This window comes from Saccopteryx bilineata, chromosome 1, assembly GCF_036850765.1.
Source record: "Saccopteryx bilineata isolate mSacBil1 chromosome 1, mSacBil1_pri_phased_curated, whole genome shotgun sequence".
NCBI lineage: Eukaryota > Metazoa > Chordata > Mammalia > Chiroptera > Emballonuridae > Saccopteryx > Saccopteryx bilineata.
This window is the reverse complement of record NC_089490.1, coordinates 168118368-168146317: the sequence shown is the minus strand read 5'-3', so window position 1 is coordinate 168146317 and position 27950 is coordinate 168118368. Positions and strand designations below refer to the sequence as shown.

The 27950-nt window shown below is 38.3% G+C and overlaps 2 protein-coding genes across 11 annotated transcripts in view; one reads left to right on the top strand and one right to left on the bottom strand.

The window, feature by feature from the left end:
• The window catches only part of PALLD (palladin, cytoskeletal associated protein), a 583598-nt gene extending 572873 nt beyond the window's left edge, over positions 1–10725 (top strand). For 9 of the 10 annotated variants that reach the window (XM_066279499.1, XM_066279463.1, XM_066279472.1 and 6 more), the window contains 5 exons: positions 1798–1930; positions 4015–4222; positions 6605–6770; positions 7290–7423; positions 8545–10725. In XM_066279499.1, the coding sequence (XP_066135596.1) occupies positions 1798–1930; positions 4015–4222; positions 6605–6770; positions 7290–7423; positions 8545–8717 (814 nt within the window). In that variant the 3' untranslated portion in view covers positions 8718–10725. Of the gene's footprint in view, positions 1–1797; positions 1931–4014; positions 4223–6604; positions 6771–7289; positions 7424–7579; positions 7626–8544 lie in introns of all 10 variants that reach the window. The other variant, XM_066279491.1, reaches the window with a different exon arrangement.
• The window catches only part of LOC136337775 (3-oxoacyl-[acyl-carrier-protein] reductase), a 115353-nt gene that overhangs the window by 68322 nt on the left and 19081 nt on the right, over positions 1–27950 (bottom strand). The window lies entirely within an intron of this gene.

Here is a 27950-nt window from a genome sequence, read left to right as displayed (position 1 = left end):
TCAACACTATTAGAATCACAGCGACCATACATGTCAACATAGTTTGAAGACAGGGTGTGAATACAACCTGAAAGAGTATCCAGTGTGGCTCCTGCGCAGTTCAGAAAGGGAAAGGGGCTCGTGTCTACTAAGTGGCCACGCCTGCTCAGATACGCCATCACCAGTTTGTTCAGCAGGGCCCGGGTTTTACGTGAAGAAATCAAGACTCAGCACTTTTCAATGGCAGAAATATTGATGAAAATACTAGTCAGTGCTACACAAATGTTCAAAACCAAGAACTGGATGGACTGACCATTATAAACTATTGCCACTAGGTGTCTTAAAATGAGCTAGTTCACTAATTAATGCTCATGTTTTAGTTACTTGGTTCAAAACAGTTTATTTTAGACTGTAATCTTTATAGGTTAAGATTTTTCATACTTAAAATGCTCGACCAACATCTGCTAACGAGAGTGCTTTCCAAAGTTCCTAGAAGCCCTGAGTTTAGCGAGGATGCTGACGCAGTGAAAATGAGCAGGGGTGGGGGTGACTCCTTCGTACCGGTTATACTTAGAAAGAACATGTAAGTCAACCAACCTGTTGCCCTGGGTTCCTATTTAGATATTTTACAGACAGTGCATGTTCCAATAGTCCTGACTGTAGAATAGAGGCCACAGATGCAAATACTGGTGAAGAGAACAAACACTAAGTGAGGCTCACAGAAGGTCCCCAGGACGTACAGTGTAGGCACCAGACAGCGGGTCTATACTGCCTCGGGTGACTGGACTCAGAGACCTTTGCTCCACTTTTGGAAGACAATTCTGGCACCTGAGCACGTGCACATCTAACTCTAACTGACTTGTGGCAAGACCTGTTCCCAGTATCCTGGCTGCATCTGTGGCTGCAAACACACTCACTCAGTAGCATATTGGTACATGCTCCCGTGTTATTTCCTCCTGTTTTCTTATGATCTTTAATATAGTTCAGTTTCCCCATGTGCCACTGCCCCCTGGAAAAGCATTTTGTTCAAAACTTAGATAGGGACTTTTAGAAGAGTGAACTATATAAAAAAGCTGATAATCATTAGCCTATTATACTAACCTTCTTTTGTTCCACTCTCACTTTTTCTAGTTAAGTGTTATTAAACTTATCTCCGAATGATTCCAGGCAAAATTTGCATTCAACATCTAGTTCTTAAGTCTTCCATTACTTTAAATTGTATTGCTCTTAAAGGTGCCTCCTACAACACTGAAAAACAAGAGAAACACAGAATCTGGGTGATTTGCACAATTTTATTTGAAAGCCAAAAAAAAAAGTATCTTTAGCTACATGCATAACTGATGGAAAAGAACACCTGTCTTAAAATGCAGCTTTTCCCCTGGTTAATGTGAAATGGAATTTTGATTAGAAAGTTTTAAACTTTTATAAAGTAATTTCTGATACATTTAAAATCACAGTTGAAAATTACAGTAATTTGTTGAAAAATATTTGGCGCTACATGAGCAACAGCTGCTATTTCTCATACAGCTTTACAAATATTTAGGAAAAAACAGGTTAATGTAGAGTACCCCATTTCCCCTTTTATGATTTACACTAACTTTAAAGATCTGCAATTAGTAGACTATTAAATTTATAATAAACTTGCAAGGGAGACAAGATTTTGCTTCGCTGACTTTTTTAATGTAAACTTTGGGAGTAGAAAGGCACAGGTATGAAATTATTACCCCCTGTAGTTTTTTGTTTTTTTAAAAAACAAACAAAAATCAGATGACTTAAGAGCCCGGAAATAACTCCTATGTGTCTTCTGCCTGTTCAAAGGCCTCGTTCTAGGTCCAGGGACAGTGGCGATGAAAATGAACCAATCCAGGAGCGGTTCTTCAGACCTCACTTCCTGCAGGCGCCTGGAGACCTGACTGTCCAGGAAGGGAAGCTCTGCAGAATGGACTGCAAAGTGAGCGCTCGTTCTTCTCTGTACATCTGCTGCCTCCCTCTGCCCTCACTGCCATTTCTCTTCAGTTTCTTTTGGGGAAATTATGCAAAGTATAAATCTTTAAAATGTGTTCCAGCTTAGCAGAAGAAATATCAGTAAAATCTATGTTCGTTACTTAGAACCCGATACACCATAGTTCAGAAAGTCACCAGGAGGTTTTATCCCTTTTTTTCTTTTAATTGTGTTGAACTAATGTATTAATTAATGGAGCTTCAAGACTGTCTATTCATACAAATCTTGTATCCATGTCTGTGGACTTCTGTGCCTCCCATTTCAGTCTCTAAGAGGAGTGAGAGCCTCTCTTTCACCCACTTTACAGCAGGACTTACCTCGGGGTTGTCAGGTTTCATTCCATGTGTGAACTCTGAAATTTCTTACATAAGGACATGTGAAATAGCTTTCATCAATTTCTCAAAAGAGCTCAAGGACAAAAATGTTTAAAAAACAATGCTCTGAACTTTTTATTTTTATTTTTTTTGCCCTTGATCTTAAATTTAAATTTTAACTCTTTAATATGGATAAGGTTTCTAAAAATTATTTGGGCTCCCTCTGCTGGTTCTCTTTGGGACTGCAAAAGACAAATGTAAAGTTTTCAGAAGATTTGGTCCCATTGTTTGTTTTTACAAAAAGTAAACCTGGGCTTGTGGAAATGTATATAAGGAACAAAATGATCTACTTAAATTATGACTTGATTATAGTGACCTTAAAAGTTCCTGAGATCAGGCTTTCTTTACTTACACCACCAGAAAGGCTGGGGCTAGAAAAGGGATAGTGGAATCGGACATTTCCCCTTTGCCTTGAATGTGAACTTCCCTGTCCACTGGCACAGAGCACTGTGGATTAAGTGGGTGGAGAGAACAGTGCTTGAGGCAGCTCTCCTACTACACATACTGTGGCCTCAGCAGTACCTGGATTCTACCCTGATGCGGTGGGAGCGAGCTTGGGAAAGGCCTGGAACCTGGCCGGAAGTATCCGCTCCCTGTCCCTCCAGACAGGCGAAGCCCTGTACTGTATGTGGAGAGCCGGAGGATAACAGATGGACAGGTGGGCGGCGCAGAGCTTGACCCCCTCAGAAGCCAAGCTCCTAACTACTGCTGTTTGCTTCCAAAATCCCTTCATCTTTTCAATTAGTCATTTAAATTACTTAACATTTTCCCTTTGAATTCTCTATACCTTTGCAACATGTGTGTGGGGAGGCACCTTTTAGGTAGTATAAATGAATGTCATGCAGCAGGAATGCAATCTCTGAGTTCTCTGGCTGATTCTGACAGAGCTGAGTCTTCAAAAAAATTGTTTTACAGTCCAACTGACATCTTTTTGTCTGTAATTTCTCACTGTTAAACTTGGGATGGGTAAAAGGCCTTCCTTAATGGTGCTTCTGTCCCCATTTCAAATCAAAGGCAGAGCTGTAAGGAGCTGACAGATGGCACCCACCCCTATCCTTCACAGCACAACTTGTTATTAGCACTTAAATGTGCTTTCATCTGATCTCTGTTCAACACAACTGTCATGGGCTCACGATTTTACGATGTTTCTACTGTGATGCTAATTTGTTGATACGGCTTTCTGGGTAATTTCATAGTTATTAGTTTCGAGGATTGTCAACCAATAGTAATAGCCTTCCTTGGTGATGGGTGCATTCGTGTCTCTAAGCTATGGCAACTCTTTAAAGAGAAGCTTCATTGTGTATAAATGCCAGCTGAGTATTTGTTACGGTTATTGTGCTTGGATATCCTTTTTTTAAGGGCTCAGGGCCCTCTGCTGACATCAGCCCAATAATCTGTATAACCTGTGCTGAGGTAGGTGATGACAGAAGTTTTTAATCCCCATTTCACTTTTCTCGAGGTTGCTCTATAAGAAATGTTTAAAAGTGAGCCCACGAGTTCTTAGAAAGCTACTGAAAGGTTTTAAGCAAAAGACGAACCTGAGCGGGTATTGAAAGCCATCTTCGGTACTACCAGAGGAGGGCTTTGTGCTGGTTTCTTTGCTGTTGATTTCACTGTTTTAACATTGGAGACATTCCCATGCATTTCCTTCTGGTTTAGGTCAGTGGGTTACCAACCCCAGATCTCAGCTGGCAACTAGATGGAAAACCAATCCGCCCTGACAGCGCTCACAAGATGCTCGTCCGAGAGAACGGGGTGCACTCTCTGATCATAGAGCCAGTGAGCGCACGGGACGCCGGCATCTACACGTGTATAGCCACTAACCGTGCAGGACAGAACTCTTTCAGCCTGGAGCTTGTGGTTGCAGGTAGGCTCAGCTGTGAGTCCTCTCTCTCTCTCTCTCCCCAAAAATAAACAGATTTAGAAATGTAAGCTACATTAGTAACTAATATGGAAAATAAATCAAACTGCTGAAAACATCGATTATATCATCAAACTAGCCAATAGGACATGTTGCCAAACCAGAAACATTCATTTTTCTTCAGTGTAGCCATTATTATCTGTCTTTCCTTTCTCCCACTGGCCTTGCCCAGGGAGAAAGGATTTTGGCTTTTCTGGGTCATCCTACTTGTGTGTGTTGGTCCTCAGTGTCACATCAGGAAAGGGCAATAGCACCTTGGCCTCCAAGAACCAAACTTGACATATAAGAATTTGCTTATGCATAAAGTTCTACAGACATACCTAGCTTTTAAAGGACTAATATACACTGATTTCAAAACGCCCAAATTTAAACATTTTATTACCCCCAACATCAATCAAATTAAATTCAGATTTGCTTTTTAATTGATTATACTGTTAGGTAAACTTTGAGAAAGTATTGTTATATGAAGCCTTAACCTTAGATAAGGACAATATGTTTATACCATTCTTAGGAGTTTAACATAAGTAAAGATTCTGATATCTATTCTCTTAAAAAAAAAAACACCTATTTTTCACATCTCTATTTGCAAAGCACCTCATATACATGATCTCAGTCAGTCCTCACAACAGCTCTATGAGATAATTAGAGCAAATTTCCTTCTTAATTATAGGGAACTGGAAATCAGATTGAGTGACTAGCCCAGCGTCCCGTTACTCAGCTGAGGGCCAGTCTTGCAAACACTGTAGGCCACGGGGCTCTTTCAAGAAATAGAGTAGCAATGAATATCTGGGGTGCGATGTGTCAGCCATGCTTTACGGTTCTGTGTAGTATTCAGTATTACTGCACATTAGGACTGATTTCATTCATTCCTCTAACTATCCCTCGACAGACTACAACTGCTTTTGGTTTTCTCCTGTTAACTGTGCTGTCTGTCCTTCAGGGCTGATAGCTGAGGGTCTAAGAGACAGCTCCATTAGGAGAGGGCACTGCTCAGTAATTGAAAGCAAAGCCTTTGACGTCAGATCTCAGTTCCAATCCCAGCTCTAGTTTACTAGCTGGATCCTTTGGCATATATATGTAACATCTCTGCAACTCAAGTGCAACTCAGTTTCTCCACCTGTAAGGTGGGAGACATAATGCCTCTCTGAGTTTTGTAAGGATTGAATCTGTGACTCTCCACGTCACCAGCACCCTGCACAGCAATGCTCCAGAATGGCAACTGCTGTTCTCAGTGTCAGAGTAGCCCACTAGTAAGGTGCTCTTTTCAAAACTGGGACCCAGAAGGAATACAAAGTGAGGTCTGTCCCCACTTCCCCCAAGTAGTAGCCGAGGTCAGTAACCATGTCAAGTCCAATAAAAATACAACCCTTTCTATCACTCGAAGTCTGAGATAGTATCGGGTATTTGAAAACCTCAGGTAGAATATCTGTCCTCTTCATCTGTCTCTCCCCCGGCATCTTTGATGTATTTGTCACTCCGGCTCCAGAGGACAAGAAGTGGTCGAGAAAGACACACATCCTCAAATTCATTATTCACAGCTCAGAAGAAAATAACTAAACCTATTCTTTCTCAGAAATTGTTTCCATGTCAGAGCCAAGAAAACAATTTCCCATTGAACGGTGACATGACAGTGTTACTATCAATCATTGCTGATTTTTTCAGACTGATGAAATTATCCCTTCTTTTTAATGGGCTTCCTTCCTTCAGTGTAAAAAGGTCTTTTTTCTAGCCCTTCAAAGACTACAAATTGGAATCTAATTTATAGGTATATATGTAAAGTGGCCAGATTTAGATGAAGATGCCCCCATATTTCTGCTTTTAAATACTTTTAAATCCTATGGTACGTCTCACTTAAGCCAGACTTAAAAGGTTCAGAATCTTCACAGCAAGCATTTCAGATGGCAGGGAGAGGACTCTGGCAGATCCGTCCTAGAAGCGCGTGTCCTCCTTAGCGTCACTAGGTGGCAGTGGTTGGTAACGGCTGTGCGTGCACGGTGACATGATTAGCAGTGAAGCCAGCCAGGACGCCAGCAATGCCTTGGGAGACTCACACAGCCTGTCAGACAGGCATTCTGGAGAGCAGATGGCCTGTGGGCTGTGTGGGCCTGTCAGACTTGAATTAATTGAGGAAACAAATGAGTGAAACGAAGCATAGTAACCTTTCTTGGTAAAAGAATAATTTGGAGAGAGGACTACATCATACCACCTAAAATGAAAAATGGTCTCATAAAATAAGAGCTAGTTAAGGAATATTTCAGGAAGCTCTGACCTCTTTGCAGGGCTCTTTTTGTCTATCACTGACAGATGACTCATCTCCTGTCTTCTTAGCTAAAGAAGCACACAAACCCCCCGTGTTTGTCGAGAAGCTGCAGAACACAGGCGTTGCCGATGGGTACCCAGTGCGCCTGGAATGCCGTGTTGCAGGAGTGCCCCCACCTCAGATATTTTGGAAGAAAGAAAATGAGTCACTCACTCACAGCACTGACCGAGTGAGGTGAGAAGACGCAGTGACTTAACCTAATCCTAATGCTATCTCAAAAAAAAGAAGCACAATTTATATAGCATATATATCTGTGTAAGAATCATGCTATTGATGATATCAAAGGCAAAAGTCACTCTTTAATGTGTGAGTAAGCTTTTAGAAGAGAAGCTAAAATGGTTTGTGATGAAGCATATTCTGACTTAATCTCCCGGTGATTTTTTGTGTATCTTCATATCGGAAAGAAAAGACTAATTCATTTGCTGCAGTGGGGATCGAGAAGCTATTCAGTGGCTTTGTCAAGGCAGATCCTTAACTAGAAATTAAGTGCACAGATTTATTCAACCTCTTGACATCTGCTCTTCTCTCCCATTAACTTTAATGGGGCCTCAGCAGCCTCTCCAGAATAAATATGACCCTATTATCGGCTACTTGCACAATTTTGTTTCTAATGATCTAATTAAAAATGATGCTTCATGTACAAAGACACATTTTAAAAATTTAGAACCCTAATGACTTCATCTTCTTCTCCAGCATGCACCAGGATAATCATGGCTACATCTGCCTGCTCATTCAGGGAGCCACAAAGGAAGATGCCGGGTGGTATACAGTGTCAGCCAAGAATGAAGCAGGAATTGTGTCCTGCACGGCCAGGCTGGATGTGTACAGTGAGTGCCGTCTCGTCCTACTGCACTTAGTCTCGAAATGATGAGAAATTAGACGTCTAAACAGCAAATCACATTACTGTTACTTAATCTTATAAACAACTAGAGTGGTTTTTTGGGCCAAAAATTTCATATTGCTCTTTCTCTTTTTGTTCATAGTTTCTCAACATTAATAGTGAACTACACCAGGAGAACAAATATCCAAGTATCAATAAGGAACTTTGCATTATTAGCAAAATATGCATGTTGGCTAGTCAGTTGTGGCTTCCTTCCCCAAGCATCCATAGGCGTTAACAGTAGGCAAAGGCATAACCACATGTTTTTTTACATTATTCTTGTTACTGTGTTTTGCAAATGACTGCCTTTTTTAACATTTCTTTATATTATAATCCTATCACAGTGTCTTACTGTGCCCTAAATGTGTGTACCATTGATCCTGGAATGCATACTTTTGTGGCTTAGTGCTTTTCTCATTAATACATCCTAAGCAGCTGAATAGGTTTGCAATTGTGTGTGTATTTGTGTACATGCATCCTAAATTCAAAGAGAATCATTTTTTATTGAATTTATAAACTAGTACAATAGTATAATGTGATCTATTACAAACCATAGAGAAAACCACTAGAAAAAATTAAGAACTTTTCTTCAATAAGAAATAACTGTGAGGTTTTCAGAAAAGGAGTCACCTCAACCTTCCCTACTGCCCAATTGCTGTCTATTGATTAGTGTTAAAAGGTCCATCCAAAATACCAAACTATTCTAGTTATTGAGGCATTTATACATTGTGAACTCTGAAGATTAAAATAGAGTGGGGAGGTGAGTTAGGAAACTCACAGACTATTGACGGGATTCCCTGTGCTGCAAAAAATATTTACTTTCAAAGAAAGATAAACTACATGTTGTCTTTATTATCTGTTAACCAGCCCCACTACCCTGTATAGACAGTATGTCTGCAACATGTGAGTAAAATGTAAAGCTACCCTTAAATTTTAGGATTTCTACCATGAATGTGTTCAGTTGTTCCTAAGGAACATGTGGCTGGTGTATATCAAAAGATATTATGTATTTATTATTTACTTTACACATCAAAGGGCTATCTGATCATTCTCTTCTTTCTCTTGCAGCCCAGTGGCATCAGCAGCCGCAGAGCACCAAGCCCAAGAGAGTGCGCCCCTCAGCCAGTCGCTACGCAGCACTTTCGGACCAGGGACTAGACATCAAAGCAGCGTTCCAGCCGGAAGCCAGCCCATCGCACCTGACACTGAACACCGGCTTGGTAGAGAGTGAGGACCTGTAACCAACATCCTTGTTCCAGCGGAAACACTGAAACAGCCTTGCCTTCACCAACGTATTCCTTTGTCACACTATGTAAAGGGCAGAAACATACCTTTGATTATAAGAAACTTTTAAAAACCAAAATATTTTTCTTACTTGACATACCAAACTTAAAGTAGGTAATGCTAATAGAAATGTACACGTTGCACAGAAAGTTCACATTCATCTTTCAATTTAATTAAAACTTTGGAATTGCTGTGATTAAAGTGGTTTGGAATGCCAAAATGCTAAAAGTAACCACTGCTCAAAGGTAACCACAACTTCTGTTATGATTATGAAAAGTGCCTTTACACACTAGCTTTGGGTGCTACACAGCATAATAGTGTGGAGTGCTGACCATGAGGCAGTTGTACCACAACAAATACGAATTCTAAAGTAGCAGTGTACTCAGACAGCTACAGTGAGCCAAGTGCAATATGGAAGGAAGAGGAAAGAAATCCAAGTACAATACATGCCTTGTCTTTGCAAATTGTTTTCTATTGTCATTAAGAAGGAATTACTTGGCTTAAATTTTAAGAAGATCAAGTGCTATCTAAACAAGGTGACCCCTTAGTCCTTAACCTTTTTTTCTTCATGTGTTGTATTTTCTTCTCATGCTACCTTGGTAGAAAGCTTATTTACAAACCATGTTAAAAGGCTAATTTAAATATAAATAATATAAAGTGTTCTGAATAGAGCAGAAATATATTACAGTCCATTCCAGGAAAGGCATCCAAACCACCCAGCTGACCAGGGCATGTAGAATTTGTAGGAAACAGGTGGTTGGAAAGAATAGGGAGAAGAAGGGAGGGAAATGCTTCCAGCATACTCACGACAGTGTATTCATTTAGATAAAAGTAGAAGGGCAGGAGACATGTTCAAGGTCAGGCCTTTCTTCGGTTTTCTTGCAAATTAATAGAACATGTAGGTGAAAAAACACAGCCATTCCCGAGTCAGGGAATCTAGGGTCAGTGGGAAGTTGGCGCACATGTGCGATGGAAACGTTAGTGTGTCTGAAGTTTTGTCGTAGTTGAGGATTTTAGATGTTTAGAGCAAGTTGAAAATGGACTGAGACTGCGAGACCGGCAAACACGAGACATTGCCTGTAGCATCTAGTCTACTGGAGGGAAGTGGAGACAGAGGAGAGACAAAAACAGGCTTGTGCCATGATGTCATTTTCTCAATGGCACCAAGATATGGAAAATACGGTTCACATCCCTGCCGCCATGAATCCTAGCTTCAGGAAGGTGCTAAGTTCTGAGTAGTTTGTAAAGGCATCTCAGCAAAGACTGTTAAATGCATATGATTCTGCATCAGCTAGACTGAGTTGATTCTGACCAGACTTGACTGTTTTAAGTCGGAACCAATAAACTTTAAAAAAGAGGAAAAACAATTTGGCCTAATATTATAAAACATGAGGCTTAAATGGTACTTTGCTATGAAAAGAAAACACTGTATTCCTTATGCAAAACACATATAGCTTTCATTATTTATAACAAAAATGTTGAACCCTCTTAGCTCAGTTATTCAATACAATATGTAGTATTTTTAAAAGTAATTTTATATCCATGTACCATCCCATATTTCATATTACTGCTTCACGTGTACAGCTTTCTACTTCTTTGTAAGAACACCAATCAACCAGGTTTTAAATGAATATGCTTGAGCACTGGGTGCAGATGTTCTATGCAGAGTGGTACCAGCTTCTTTGACCACACTTGTATGCATTACTAATATGGAACTTAAGATACCATACAAAGTCCCTCATGGACCTTTCTATATTGTAGTATTATGACTTATGTCATATCTTAACTTGCCAAATTTTTCTGAATGTGACTTTTTGCTAACTTGCTGGGTTTGGGGTTAAGTAGCATTATTTTGCCACCTTTTATGTTGTATTTATAAAAAAATAGTACTATCATACTACTTTGGATTGTTGTGCTGGTGTAATGTGGTTTTAACATCAATAAATATTTAACAAATAGTTGCAATTTTGTGAAGCAGAACAGTCCGTTGTTTTAGTTTCCTAGTGCTGCTGTAATGAGTGGTGCAAACAGAGGCTGAGAGCAACACTCATTTCTGAGCTCCCCAACCAGCTCAGGCAGATATGGCCAATCCTCTGCTCAGGGTCTTACAATGTGTCCACTAAACTCTTCTATCTAGAGCTCAAGGTGCTCTGCCAAGCTCCAGTGGTTATGACGGAATTCAGCTCCTTACAGTTGTAGGACACAAGTTGCCCTTAGCCTGTCAGCTAGGGGCCACTCAATGCCTACAGGCCACCTGCATTCCTGCCATCATTGGAGTCAGCAGTGAGACTCTCCCTCCTTGCATCACTTGTCAAGGGGAGCCCAAACCCTCTTCAGGGATCACCTGAGTAGGTCAAGCCCACACATAATCTCTTTAGAAATCACTGGATTTGGGACCAAATTACATCTGCAACATTGCTTCAAAGCAATTTGTATTTGATTGGATAACAGAGAAGGAGTGTGTACGCCAGGAGGTGGGGGATAATGGGAGCCATCCTAGAATTCTGACAACCGCATCAGTGTAAAATAACACTGGTTTGTGTGATGGCCCAGGTAAAAGTATTCTGCGACCTCTTACCATACCCCTTCCCTTAGAAACTAAACAGGCAGTGTTCTAGTGCAAGATGGCAACACAGGAGGATCCGGGACATTCCAAACCACATCATGCTCCAGAACCATTTCCTCTGAAAGAAACTCAGTGTAGCTGAGTGAGCCGTGTACATTGGGCAAACAGGAAACACACACTGGGACAGGTAGGAGAGGTTGAGACACAACCTTACCAAAGCCCAACCCTCGGCAGAGCAACCCACAGTTGGGAGCAAACTCAACCCCGAGCTTCTCCCTGAGGAGTGAAGGGGTTTGAACCACACATCAAGCACCCCAAGTTTTAAGACCTGCAAATGAAAGAAGCACCCCTAAAACATCTCGCTTCAAAATCCAATAGAACATGCAGCCACTAGACCCACAGGCAACAGCATCTGAGCAACAGGTCTTCAAGGCCTCACGCACACGCACAGACTCAGTCTCCCGAAGACCCAGCACAGAGACAGCTGACTGAAAAGTGCCCAGTCTCTCTGAAAAAGAGGCCTACTTGCTTATCTTAAAGGGTCAGCCTGAGGGTAGACATCTAATTTAAGACCTCTAGGGACCTAACTCTAAGTGTGGCCTAAAAGGCAGGCTTCTAATGAAACACAGACCTAAAAGCCAACTGTAATCATCTCCAAAGCCCCCAGAGGGCCGGTGCTGTCCTCACACTTTCCCTCTGCCTTGTCCAAGGTCAATGACAACTCCAGAACAAGAGCTGTGCACACATCTGGGCTGCCACCCAGAAGATACCCCTTGATCATGTGCTCTGGTGTCCAGCAAGGCTTATGTTTGAGGGTCTCAAAAGACTAATGGAGAGATACAACATATCAAAACTTACTGGAAGCAACAAAAGCAGTTTTAAGAGGGAAGCTGATAGTGACAAATGACTATCAGGAAACAATAAAAATCTCAAATGACCTAACTTGACATGTCAACGAACTAGAAAAAGGAGAACAAAGACCAAAGTTAGTTAAAAGAAGAAAATAACAAAGATCGGTGCAGAAACAAATGAAATAGAGATGTAAAAGACCATAAAAAAGATCAATGAAACCAAAATCTGTTTTTTAAAAAGATAAACAAAATAAAGAAAACTTTAGTTGGACTGGGAGAGAGAGGACTCAAAATCAGAAATGAAAGAGATATGACAACTGATAACACAAAAATACAAAGCATCATAAGACTACTATCAACAATTACACATCAACAAATTGTATAACCTGAAAGAAATGAATACTTAGTAACATACAATCTACCAAGACTAAATCAGGAAATAGAAAATCTGAACAGATCAATTACTAGTAAGGAGATTGGCTCAAAAATCAATAACCTCCCAAAAAATAAAAGTCCAGGACCAAGTGGCTTCACGGGTGAAGTCTACCAAACACTTTAAAAAAATTAATACTAATCCTCAATTTTTTTCAAAAAACAGAAGAGAAGGAAATACTTCCAAACCCATTTCTTAAAATTATTTTTATTCATTTTACAGAGGAGAGAGAGAGAGAAAGAAAGAGGGGGCTGGGGGGAGGAGCAGGAAGCATCAACTCCCACATGTGCCTTGACAGGGCAAGCCCAGGGTTTCAAACTGGCAACCTCAGCATTCTAGGTCAACGCTTTATCCACTGTGCCACCACAGGTCAGGCCTCAAACTCATTTTCAAGGCCAGCATTATCTTGATACCCAAACTAGACAAGAACACCACAAGAAAATTACAAGCCCAGATGAACAGAGATGAAATAAATTTTCAACAAAATAATAGCAAATAAATTTAACAATACATTAAAAGGATCATATACCACAACCCAGTGGAATTTCCTCTCAGGAATTCAAATATGGTTCAACATCCACAAATTAACAGAGTAGACCATGTTAACAAAATGAAGGATAAAAATCCTATCATCTCAACAGATGCAGAGAAAAGCTTTTGACAAAATTCAACATCTATTCATAAGAAAACTGTCAACAAAGTGAGTACAGAGGGAACATACCTCAATATAATGAAGTCTACAACAAGCCCACAGCTAACATCACGCTTAACAGCAAAAAGCTGACAGCTTCTCCTCTCTGATCAGGGACAACACAAAGATGCCCACTCCAACCATTGTTATTCACCATAGTTTTGGAAGTCTTGGTCAAAGCAATTAGACAAAGAAAAAATAAAATGCACCCATATTACAAAGGATGAAGAAGTGTCACTACTTAAAGATGATATATTACATATATATAAAACTCTAAAGACTCCACCTCAAAACTATTAAAACTAAAAACCAATTTTGTGAAGTTTCAAGCTACAAAAATAATCAGTTGTTTCTATTTACTAACAAAATATAACAAAGAAATTAAGAAAACAATTCCATTTATAATTGCATTATAAAATACCTAAAAATAAGTTTAACTAAGGAGGTAAAAGACTGTACATTGAAAACTATAAGACATTGATGGAAAAAATTCAAGACAAATAGATGGAAAGATATTATTTAGCTCATGGATTGGGAGAATTAACTAAATGTCCACACTACCCTAAGCAACATACAAATTTAATGCAATCCCTTTTAAAATTCCAATGGCATTTTTCCTAGAAATAGAGCAAACAATTGTAAAATGTGAATGGAATCACAAGACCCTAAATAGCCAAAGCAATCCTTAAAAAGAAGAACAAAGCAAAGAGCATCACACTTCCTGGTTTCAAACTAGATTACAAGGCTACAGTGATCAGAATAGTATGATACTGGCATAAAAACAGACACACAAGTCAATAGAACGCAACAGAGAGCCCAGAAATAAAGACACAGGTATATATGGTTGAATATTTACAAAATGGGGCCAGGAATACCCAATAGGTAAAGGACAGTTTCTTAAATACATGGTTCTGGAAAAACTGGACAGCCACATGCAAAGGAATGAAATACCACAGACAAAAATTAACTCAAATTGGATAAAGACAAACATAAGACCTGAAATCATAACACTCCTAAAAGAGAATATACACAATAAACTCCTTGACATAGTTCTTGATATTTTAATTGGAAACTAAAAGCAACAAAAACAAACAAGTATGACTACATAAAACTAAAAAGCTTCTGAACAGCAAAGGAAACCATCAACAAAATAAAAAGGCAATATAGAGTTAATATCCAAAATATATTTTAAAAACTCATTTACTTCAATAGCAAAAAAAAATAAAAGTCCAATTACAAAATTGGCAGTGGATCTGAATAGCCATTTTTCTGAAGAAGACATACAGATGGCCAACAGGTACACGAAAAAGTGGCTCAATATCACTAATCATCAGGGAAATGCTAATCAAACCACAAGAGCTATCTCACACCTGTTAGAATGACTATTATCAGAAAGAGAAGAGATAACCAGTGTTGGCCAGGATATGAAGAAAACCTAGTGTACTGATGGTGGGAATGTAAATAAATGGATGTAACCACTACAGAAAACAGTATGGAAGTCCTCAAACAATTAAAAACAGAACATAAGATCCAGTAATTCCACTTCTGGGTATTTATAAAAACAAAAACACTAAATTGAAAAGATACAGGCAATAAAACAAACTCCTAGACATAAACAAAACTGAAGCGGTTATTAGAGGGCGGGAGTGGTGGGACGGGTGGCAAAGAGGCCCACATGTGTGGTGGTGGGCAGTGACTTGACTGTGGGTGACAAGCACACAACACAATGAACAGTTCAAATGCTCTAGAGATGTTTACCTGAATCCTATGTTTCTATGGACCAATGTCACCCCATTAAATGTAATTTCTAAACAAATAATTTTTAAATATCCAAAATAAGTAAAATCAGTAAGTAAAAATTTAAAAAGAAAAAAAGATATATGCACCCTCCTGTTCACTGCCACCTTATTTACAGTAGCCAAGACATGCAAGCAACCTAGGTGTTCACTGATGAACGAATGGATAAAGAAAATATAGTGTGTGTGTGTGCACGCGCGTGTGTGTGCATGTATGTGGAATGTTATTCAGTCATAAAAAGGAAGCCCTGCTACCTGTGATAACAATGGATAGACCGAGAAGTTAGTGCACTAAGTGAAATAAATCAGACAGAAAAAAGCAATTATTATTTGATTTCACTTGTCTGTGGAATCCTAAACAATAAAATAAAAAGGAAAATAAAACAAAACTCCCATGGACACAGAGAACACTGTGGACACTGGTAGTTTCCAGAGTCAGGAAGTGGGGTGAGATGGGTGAAGCTGGGAGAAAGTTACACACTTCCAGTTATAAAATAAGTCAGTCCTGGGGGTAATGAGCAGCCTGGTGAGTATAGTTAATAATACTGTATTGTATATTTGAATGTTGCTAAGAGAATAAATCTAAAAATTCTCATAAGAAAATATAGTGTAAGTATATATAGTGATGCATGTTAACCTACAACATGGATTTTGTTTTATTCACTGATCTACACTCTATGTTAAAATTTTACCTAATTAAAGAGTTTGCCTACTTCACTGGAAATAGCTCCATGTTAAATACTAGCCATGCTTCACTAAATTCCTTCTTTCAGGAAGTTTCAAGGGTGCGGTCAGCTCTTAGAACAGTAGCTTTCCGAGTGCGATGCCTGGACCAGCCGACACTTCCTAGAAATTCAAATACTTGAACCCTACACCAGACCTGCTGAAGCAGCCTCTGACGGTGGGGTCCAGCGACGTGAGCTCGCACCAGCCCGTCAGCTGATTCTGACACTGAAGCTTAAGAACAACTGTTTTAGAAGGAGCAGGAATCCTAATTCCCTCCCAGCTCAGTTAATTCAAAGAGGTGTATACATCTGTTGTGTTCTCAAAAAATCTCAAAGAATCTCTACTTGCACATGGTTCTGTACAGTAGTACCTGGTGAAAACAACAGACTGATGTCTGTTCTTTGCCAATGGGACTACCTGTATTTTCAAGAGACCGCAAGAACTTTGTCTTCACTTCCTGAACCAGTGGTTACCGCTCCAGCAGAGGCAGCCTCATATGACCTGCTCAGGCTCTGCAGGATGCTAGATCATCTGGTTGTTTTCAACAGCCAGTCCATGGACCAGTGCCGGTCCACCAGAAATTTAGTGCTGGCCCACGGAAGAATTAACCAAACTAATATTGTAAGTTGAAAATTAATGTGCTAGATGATACCACCAGATTCCTTCCCAATATAAGAGAGGAGTATCTGATCAGAGAGGTAAACATTCTCTAAGAATGTGCATTCATCATATGAAAATAATTCACAAAACGTAAATATGACATAGAGAAACACCCATTTAAATGGCACTCCTGGAATTTCCAATGCAAGCTGTTACCTTGAACACACACATTCTTAGCTACACTATGTCCCCAAACACAATTTAAAAAGAAAACAAAACCTTTTAGGTTTGTTTGTTTGTTTGTTTGTTTCAGGCACAAGTCGAAAGGGACAAAGAGAAAGGAGAGGAGACAAACACAAGAACATCTGGATAGCTGGAAAGCAGACAGAGGTTGGGCACTACCTTATAGCAGATCCAAAACCGCTGAATTTGGTCTGAATGCAGAAAACTGAAAAACAACTTAATTTCCATGACAGACCACCTCAAAGACTAGAGTTAAGAGTACTTGGTACTTTTGGAAGTCAAGGTGAGTGCAGAGTTTAAACCAGCAGGACTGGTTGAAAGTACTCTGCACAGGGGACTGGGTGGGAAACGCCAGGCCCCTGGACTGGCCTGAGAGAGCGGGCACCAGTGATGACAGACGCCTTACTGATAACGGAGGGATCACAGGAACGGTGACGGCGTCCTCCCCTCTTCGGGTGCCACAGTGCTGAGCGCCAGCTCTCTGGGTAAGAGCGTCTTCTCCAGGGACTCGGACAGCTCGACAGAAACCAGCTGACACACTCGTTCTCACACTGGGTTCCAGGAGCCCCTCAGATTCCCTAGGTCCTCGGAGGTGATCAAGGTCTAATCTATTTTTAAAATACCACTACAATCTTATTTGCCATTTTCACTCATTCCCTCAGCAGTATACAAAGAAGTTTTATGTATTAAAAGATTTTGAAAGCAGAAATAATTGTGGAATAAATTAAAAAGCAGAATAAATATCCAGCTGTCCTCTATTAAGCTGGATATTAAAATGAATCACACAAATATAAAATAATGTCACTCTTCCAAGTTTTTGAAAAATATGATTGTTCATAAAAATATTTTACTTATATTAAAATACAAATTAAAATGGTGTTTATTTTATAATGAATATTTTTAATTCAGTTTAAATTTCTACCACAATAAATAATGATAAATGTAACCCACATAAAAATTATTTGGGGAGTCCTTAATAGGTTTTTATCATATAAAGGGTTCCTAAGACCAAGCCATTTGAGAACCAATGAGCTAAGAAATAAATTGACACTGTGGGTCCTGCCAGTGAAAACATATGTCCACTTCACCCCACAGTGAACACCACCGACAACAGACCCTAACTACGCACACAGAGCTCCCAATTTGCTTTTTTTAAAAAAAAAGTATTTTATAATGAAATAAAGGTACAAAGAACCCTCACATAAAATGAATACAAAGTGTAGTGATTTATTTTGAGGCTAACACTTTTGTAACCACCATCCAGGTTAAGAAAGAGAACTTTGCCGGTTACCCCAGAAGCCCCTCCCCCTGTCCCATAGATACTGGAGTTCAGTCTTGCCCCTGGTTTGTTTTTTTAACATGGTAAAATATATACAACATAAAATTTATTGTTTTTTCTATTTTTAGGTGCAAAGTTTAGCTTGTGCCCAATTTAAAATTCAATCCTTTTTTAAAGTCTTTTTTAATCTACAGGTTCCCCTCCATCCCTTTCTTGTTCTTACAATTTATTTGTTGCAGAAACCAGACAGGTGAGCCAGTAGAGTGTCTTACAGCCTGGATTTTACTAATTCCTACTCATGGTGCAATTCCCCTTCCTCTGTTCTCAGTGCCTCCTGTGAATCAGCAACTGGATCGAAAGGTAGATCCAGAGACTTCATCAGGCCTGAGTTCAACCCAATCTGCTTTCCAATGCCCCACTGTTGAGTATAAAGAGACAGCCAAGGCTCACAAAAGATTTTGGGACAGCATCTAATATGGTGAGGATCCAGAAAACATAGCAACCTGGAGAAGCAGAGTAGACAGAGAAGAAAACATCTCTTATTAATAAGCTCAGAGAAATAGAACACTGAATCCAGAAAGCAAACACAGGATGCTACAAATAAAAACTATTTAGAAAAGTAAAAGGCATTCGTGGGAATTAAAAAGAAGTAGTTAAAATTAAAAACTCAAATGCAGTTTAAAAATAAAATTTGGGAACTGTCCCAGAGTAGAGGGAAAAAAAAGAGATTGACTGAGGGTCCACCAACAGATAAAAAAAAGACCCAGAGAAAAGCACGGCATAATAAAATATTATAACAACACTGAGGGCAAATAGAAGGTCCTAAGCATTTCCAGAGTGAATACACAAAGCACAGGTTTTATTTAAAACTTCTTAATAGAAACACTGGAAGACTAAAGACAATGAAGCTATTCCTTCAAACTTCTGCAGGAAAATGGTTTCTAACCTAGTATTTTATACTCAGTCAAAATTAGAGCTATTTCCAAACAATGAAGGTCTCAAAAACTTTATCTCCCATGCATCTTTCTCTGGAAGTTACCAGAAAGTGTGCTTTACCAAATGATGTCATAAATAAAGACGGGGAAGACATGAGATGTCTTTTCCTAGACAAGGAAAGAAAATGTCAATCTCCAAGATGATTTGAGAGAAGATCCCACGATAACAACTATGCAGCAGATCTAGAGAACAACCAGTCAAGACTTCAGCAGATCAAGAGACTAGAAAGATTTGTTGAAGATAGATAACTGATAAATTACCCAGTATTTCTGCATATACTAACAGGATATTTGCACAACTGGAAAGAGTTAGGGATTCATGATGTTGCGAACATGGAAAACTAAACCAATGAACAAACAATATAATCATCAGTTCCAGGAAAAACAAAATATTGTGCAGAAGAAAAAAAGTAACCATCAAATACTACATACCTCAACTATGATTAGTGACTATATAATTACAGTATGTAATTTCTGAGTATGATGTAGTATACTGGGGAATGGTGGGTGAGAAGTGTGCCTGCAGGTAGCAGCGGGAGGGGTGCTGGTCCAGGAAAAGTAAACCTTCATCTTCCTTAGTGGAAGTTGATATAAAATGGCTAATTTGGAATAATCAAGAAATATGTTAATTAGAAATAGATTAATACCAAAAGAATCAGAGGTTAAAGTGATTCCCTTTGAGGAACAGGAAATGACTCTCCAAATTACATTAATGTACAAATGATATAAAAACTAAATTTAAATACTAAACTATAGAAATGATAGTGCTAGCACTATGAATAATAAATACTCTTTCAAAGATGGCAGAATATATTTTACACTATTATGGTTTCCTCTTCAATGGCTTTCACATTTCACTCATGCGACGGATAGTCTATTTCCCAGATGTGGAAAATTGAAAAGCAGAGTAGATCCACTGTAGAAGGTTGCACTCCAAAGTATTTTGTGAAGAAATATCCCCAGCTCCCACCCACCCTCACTATGGATCAAAGGTTAAGGGCTGGGGCAACCAGCCTTGGAACTGACATCATGTATGAATGTCAAGATAATGGTCAAGGCAGACCATGGAGCAGGGACCAAGGGCATAACACTGCTGACTGAGGAACAGCAATGGCCACAAAGATTAATCTGGGCTCAGTACAAGAGAACCACAGGGAAAGTTATTAAAATGACTCAGAGTCTGGAAAGCCATGGGAAAGTTGTATGGTTGCTTGCCACTTCCCTAATAGCCTAAAAGCACATGTATTTACCTCTAACTGACCCTTTCAAAAAGGGGAGTACAGTGTCGATGTAAATAATGCAATGTTCACAGCAGCCCTGCTTTTAGAACAAGCTTTTACTCTGAGATATGCTCAGAGATACAGGTCAGAGTTAACGTTTTGTAAATAAACCAGAGATCATACTGCTCATAACCCATATGTTTAGGATCAAAATGAACAGATACATCTGAAAATAGGTCTTGAAAAATAAGGCTCAGAAAGTACATTAATAAAAGTAGAAAATACTGTGTTATAATACATAATACTTCCAGCACTATGAGGATTCAACCTAAAATGTGCTGGAAGCATTCCTATCAGACATGGAAAGAACATTTGCTAAGCACCTATTATGTGCCAGGCATTAATACTAGTATACTAGGGCAATAATGCTTTGATGCATCCAATGAATCAAAGAAAAAAAAACAAAAGAGAAATTTAAAAAAAATACCATGAGAAAAGTCAAAGTGGAAATACAACATACCAAAACTTATGGAATGCAAAAAAAGCATTTCTAAGAGTCAAGTTCATACTGATAAATGCCTACATTAAGAAACATGAAAGATCTCAAACAATCTAACCTTACACCTAAAAAACCTAGAAAAAGAACAACAAAGCCCAAAGTGAATAGAAGAAAACAATAATGATCAGAGCAGAAATAAACAAAATAGAATCTAAAAACATATAAAAGATCAATGAAACCAAGTGCTGGTTCTTTAAAATGACAAAGAACATTGATAATTCTTCAACCAGACTCATCAGGAGAAAGAAAGAGGGCCCAAATAAATAAAATCAAAAATGAAAGAAGAGAAGTAACAACTGATACCACATTAATACAAAGGATTATAAGAAAATATTACAAATAACTATGTATGTGCTAAAAAATTGGACAATCTGAATGAGAAAGAAACAAAATCTGAACAATTACAACCAACCAAATTAAAGCAATAATTAATTAAATAAAAGACTTCTCGACAAACAAATGTTGTGAACTGGATGGCTTCACAGGTAAATTTTACCAAACATTCAAAGAACTAATACCTATCTTTCTCAAACTATTCCAAAAAATTAAGAGGAGAACATGGCTCCCAAGCTCATTCTATAAGGCTTGCATTCCTAATTTCAAAAACAGATAAAGACACTATGAAGAAAGAAAATTGACCCTGGTTGATTGGCTCATTAGTAGCCCATCAGCCTGGCATGTGGATGTCCCAGGTTCAATTCCCAGTCAGGGCACACAGGAGAAGCACTCATCTGCTTCTCTCCTTCTCCCCCTCTTCCTTCTCTCTCTCTCTCTCTCTTCTTCTCCTCCTGCAGACATGGCTCTATTGGAGAGAGTTGGCCTCAGGTGCTGAGGATGGCTCCATGGCCTCTGCCTCAAGTGCTAAGAAGAGTTCAGTTGCTGAGCAACAAAGCAATGTCCCAGATGGGCAGAGCATCACCCCCCTAGGTGGCTTGCCCAGTAGATCTCAGCCTGGGTGCATGTGGGAGTCTGTCTGTGCCTCCCCTCCTCTCACTGAATTAAATAAAAGAAAGAAAATTATAAGCCAATATACTTGAACATAAAGTTTTAAAATCTTAAACAAAGTATTAGTAAAACAAATTCAGCAATAAATTAAAAATATCATATATCATAATCAAGTAGGATTTATTCCTAGGATGAAAGGATGGTTTAACATCTATAAATCAATTAATGTGATATACCACATAAACAAAATGAAGGATAAAAGTCATATGATATTATCAATAGATGCAGAAAAAGCAATTTAAAAATCCAGCATCCATTTATCATAAAACTCTCAGCAAAGTAAGAAGAGGGGGAACATATCTCCTCATAATAAAGGTCATATATAACAAACAATGTAAATAAAACAGATAACATCATACTCAACAAGAAAAAACTAAAAGCATTTCTATTAATAGCAAAAACAAGACAAGGATGTCCACTTTCACCAATTTTAGTCAATGCAGTACTGGAAGTCCTAGCCACAACAATCGGACAAGAAGTAGAAATAAAAGGTATCCAAATAAAAGAGAAATAGATAAAACTCTCATTATTTGCAGATGACAGATAGTGTATATACACAACCAAAAGATTTCACCAAATAACTATTAGAACTGATAAATGATCAATGAATTCAGTAAAGGAGTAAGACACAAAATAAATATTCAGAAATCAGTTTCCCTTTTATACACCAAAAGTGAATTGCAGAAAGGAAAACTAAGAAAACAATTCCATTTATAATTGAATCAAAAAAATTAAAATACCTAGGAATAAAACTAACCAAGGAGGTCAAAAGCCTGTACTCATAAAATTACAGGACATTGAAGAAAGAAATTGGGGAAGATACAAATAAGTGGAAGCATATACCATGTTCATGGATTAGAAAAGTTAATATCACTAAAATGTCCATACTATCCAAAGCCATCTATACATTCAATGCAGTTCCTAATATAATATCAAAGGTTTTTTGTTTGTTTACAGAAACAGAATAATTCAAAAATATCTATGGAACCACAATACCCTGAATAGCCAAAGCAATCTTGAGAAAACAGAACAAAGTTGGAGGTATCATACTACCGGATTATCAACTATACGGCAAGGTTATAGTGATCAAAACAGCATAAAAATAGACATATAGATCAATATAACACAATGAAGAGCCCATAAATAAGCCCACACCTATATGGTCAATTAATATATGACAAAACAGGTAAAGACATGCAATGGGGTAAAGACAGTCCATTCAATAAATGGTTTTGGGAAAACTACACACATACCCACCTTCTTAAACCATGTACAAGAATAAACTCAAAATGAATTAAAGACAAGTGTGAGATGCAAAACCAAAAAACTCCTGGAAGAAAATATATGGGCAGTGAAATCTCTGATATTTCTCTTAGCAATATTTTTTCTGATGCATCTTCTTAGGTAAGAAAAATAAAATAAAATAAATGAGACTTCATCAAACTAAAATTTTTTTGCACAGCAAAGGAAACAAACTATCAACAAAATGAAAAACCAACCTACTAAAAATGAAAATAGATATTCAACAATGAAAAATATCTGATTCAGAATATCTAAATGTATTTTTATAAAGAACTCATACAACTGCCTGACCAGGCGGTGGCACAGTGGATAAAGTGTCTGCCTGGGATTCTGAGGACCCAGGTGTGAAACTCCGAGGTCACTGGCTTGAATGTGGGATCATAGACATGACCCCATGGTCTTTGGCTTGAGGCCAAAGATTGCTGGCTTGAAACCCAAGGTTGCTGGCTTGAACAAGGGGTTGCTGGCTTGGCTGGAACCCCCACACCCCAGTCAAAGCACATATGAGAAAGCAATCAATGAACAACTAAAGTGCTGCAACTATAAGTTGATGCTTCTCATCTCTTTCCCTTCCGTCTATCTGTCCCTCTCTATCTAAAAAAAAAAACAAACAAAACTCACACAACTCAACACTAAATAAAACAAAACAATCCAGTTAAAATATGGGCAGAGATCTGAATACAATTCTCCAAAGAGGACACAGAGATGGCCAATAGACATATAAAAGATGGTCAATGTCACTAATCATCAGAGAAATGCAAATTAAAACCACAATGAGATATCACCTCCCACATGTCAGAAAGGCTTCATCAATAAATCAACAAACAACTGTTGGTGAAGATGCGGAGAAAAGGGAATCCTAGTGGTGGGAATGCAGAGTGGTGTGGAAACAGTATGAAAGGTCTTCAAAATAGGAAAAATAGGACTGCTATGTGGCCCAGCAATTAAACAATGGGGTACATATCCAAAAAGACCCAGAACACTAATTTGTTAGAATACATGCATCCCTATGCTCACTGCAGCATTATTTATAATAGTCATGACATGGAAGTAACCCTAGTGCCAATCAATAGTGTAAAATTAAAAAGCTGTGATATAACATACACATATGCACACATACACACACACACCATGGAATATTACTTGGCCATAAAAAGTATGAAATCTTACTATTTCTGACAGCATGGATAGACCCAGAGGATATTAGGCTAAGTGAAATAAGTCAGACAGTGAAGACAAATACCTTATGATTTCACTTATATGTGAAATCTAAAGGGCAAAATAAACAAAATAGGACCAGACTCATAGATGCAGAGATCAGACTGAAAGTTGCCTGGGGGTGGCACTTTAAAGGCTGAGAGAAAAGGTGAGGGAATTAAGAAGTACAATTTTCTCATCACAAAATATTCAGAAGGATGTAAAGTACAGTGTAGAAAATATAGTCAATATTAGAATAACTATAAGGGTGCCAGATGGGACCTTGAAATATTGAGGGCCACTTTGTAAAATATATGATTACCTAACCCCTATGCTGTACATCTGAAACTAATACAAAATAATACTGAATGTAAACTTTAATATGATAAAAATCATTTGATCATCTCAATAGAAGCAGAAAAAGCACTTGAAAAGATGTAATATCAATGGTAGAGCATCGACCAGGTGTATGGATGTCCCAATTTGATTCCCAGTCAGGGCACGAAAGAGAAGCGCCCATCTGCTTCTCCACCCCTCCCCCTCTCATTTTTCTCTCTCTTTCCTCCTCCTCCTGTCCTGTAGCTATGGCTCGAATGGACCGAGTTGGCCCCAGGCGCTAAGGATGGCTCCATGGCCTCCACATAAGGCATTAAAAAATGGCTCTGGTTGCAACAAAGCAAGGACCCCAGATGGGCAGAGCATCGCCCCCTAGTGGGCATGCCAGGTGGATCCTAGTTTGGGCACATGCAAGAGTCCTCTACACTCACTAAAAAGAATAAAATAATATCCATATATATTTTTTTTAAAACTCTCAATAAATAGGTGTTTAAGGAAAGTACTTCAATATAATATAGGCCTCATACAACAAACTTACAGCTATCATTCTCAGTGGTTAAAAATTAAAAGCTTTTCCTATAAGATCAGGAATAAGACAAAGATACACACACTCACCATTTTTATTCAACATACTAATGAAAGTCTTAGCAAGAGCAATTAAGCATAATAATAATAATAAACAAAAAGCATCAAAAAATTTTAAAATGCAAACTGTCTTATTTGCAGATGACATGATTTTATATATAGAAACACTAACAGCCTCACCAAATCACTATTAAATAATAACATACAAAGCGTGTAAAGTTGCAGGATACAAAATCAATATACAAATAATTATCATGTTTCTATATAGTAATAACTATCAGAAAAAGAAATAAAGGAAACAATCACATTTACAATCACAACCAAAAGAATAAAATACCTAGAAATAAACTTAACAAAGGAGGTGAAACCTGTACACTTAAAACTGCAAGGCTGCTGCAAAAAACTGAAGATACCAAAAATAAGAAAAGATATTCTGTGCTTATAAATTAAAAGAATTAACACTGTTAACATGTCCACATCACCTAAAGCAAGCTACAAATTCAATGTAATCCTCACTGTATTAAACATAGAAATAAACAAAAACTCCTAAAATTTGTATAGAATAACAAAAGACCCTGAATAACCAGAGCAATCTTGAAGGGAGGGGGAGCAGAGGTATTATACTCCCCAATTCCAAACTATATTACAAAGATACAGTAATCAAAAACAGTTTGGGATTGGCAGGAAAACAGACACAGAAAACAAAGGCATAGAATTGAGATCCCAGAAGTAAACCTACCCATACATTAACAACTAATTTACAACAAAGAAGTCAAGACTATGCAATGGGAAAAATAAAGTTCTTCAATAACAACATTGGCAAACTGAGAGCCACATGCAAACAGATGAAACCAGTCCATTTTCTTATCCCATAAATGCAAAAAAGACTTGAATTTAAGACGTGACACCATAAAAGTCCCAGAAGAACAGACAAGCAGTAAACTCCTTGAGTAGGTCTTGATATTTGAATTTAATACCAAAGCAAAAGCAATAAAAGCAAAAATAAACAAGTGGGATTATATCAAACTAAAAATTTTCTGCACAGCAAAGGAAACCATTATAAAATGAAAAGGCAACATACAGAAGGAAGGAAATATCTGTAAGTCATGCATCTGATAAGGGGTTAATATCTAAACTATGTAAAGAATTCATACAAATCAATAGCAAAAAATACAATTAAAAAATAGGCAGGGGATATGAAAAGACATTTTTCCAAAGAAGACACACAGATGGTCAACAGGTACATGAAAGGGTCCTCAACATTACTAATCATCAGAAAAATGCAACTCAAAACTATAATGAGGTATCACCTTACACCCATCAGAACGACTTGTCAAAAAGACAATAAGTGTTGCCGAGGATGTAACAAAAAGAGAACCCATGTGCACTCTTGGTGGGAATGTTAGCTGGTGCAGTCACTAAATAAGACACTATGGAGGTTCCTCAAAAAATTTAGAAAAGAACTACTATATATGATTTACTAATTCCATTTCTGGATATTTATCTGGAGAAATGAAAACACTAATTCAAAGAGAGATATGCACCTCCAGGTTCACAACAGCATTATAAACAACACCCACAACATGAGAGCAACCTAAATGTTCATTGTCGGATATATATACATACATACACATATGGGTGTATAATATATTATACAAAGGAATATGATTGGCCACAAAGAAAGAATGAAATCTTGACATAAGTGACAATATGGATAGAACTTGAGGTCACTGTCCTAAGTGAAATAATCAGACATAGAAAGACAAATACCATATGATTTCACACACAAGAAATCTTAAAACAACAACAATCCAGGGCTTATAGATAGGGAGAACAGATTAGTGTTTGCCAGAGCCAAGGGGTAGGTGGTGGGCAAAATGGGTGAAGAGGGTCACAAACCTTCAACTTATAAAATAAAGAATTTCTGGGTATGCAATCAATGTACACCCCAGTGACTACAGTTAACAATAATGTATTCTATTCCTGAAAATTGCTAAAAGAGTTGATCTTAAAAGTTCTGATCATTAGAAAAAAAAATTGTAACTATGTGTGGTGATGAATTTTAAGAAGACTTAATGGGGTGATCATTTCCCAATATATACAAATACTGTAATGATGTTGAACACCTCAAACTAATATAATGTTGTATATGTCACTATATCTCTTTTTTTTTTTTTTTTACAGAGACAGAAAGAGAGTCAGAGAGAGGGAGGGATAGTTAGGGACAGACAGATAGGAACGAAGAGAGATGAGAAGCATCAATCATCAGTTTTTCATTGTGGCACTTTTAGTTGTTCATTGATTGCTTTCTCATATGTGCCTTGACCGTGGGCCTTCAGCAGACCGAGAATCCCCTTGCTCAAGCCAGCGACCTTGGGTCCAAGCTGGTGAGCTTTGCTCAAACCAGATGAGCCCACGCTCAAGCTGGTGACCTTGGGGTCTCGAACCTGGGTCCTCCGCATCCTAGTCCAATGCTCTACCCACTGTGCTACCGCCTGGTCAGGCTATATCACTATATTTCTAAAAAAAAATCAAGTACTTAGAAACAGAATATGTGAAAGATGTGTATGCTGAAAACTACAAAAACTTGCTTAAAGATCACACTAGCCTGACCTGTGGTGGCGCAGTGGATAAAACAAACGTCGACCTGGAAAAGCTGAGGTCACCGGTTTGAAACCCTGTGCTTGCCTGGTCAAGGTACATATAGGAGTTGATGCTTCCAGCTCCTCCCCCCTTCTCTCTCTCTCCTCTCTCTCTCTCTCTCTCTTTCTGGCTCTCCCTCTCCTCTCTAAAATGAATAAAAAAT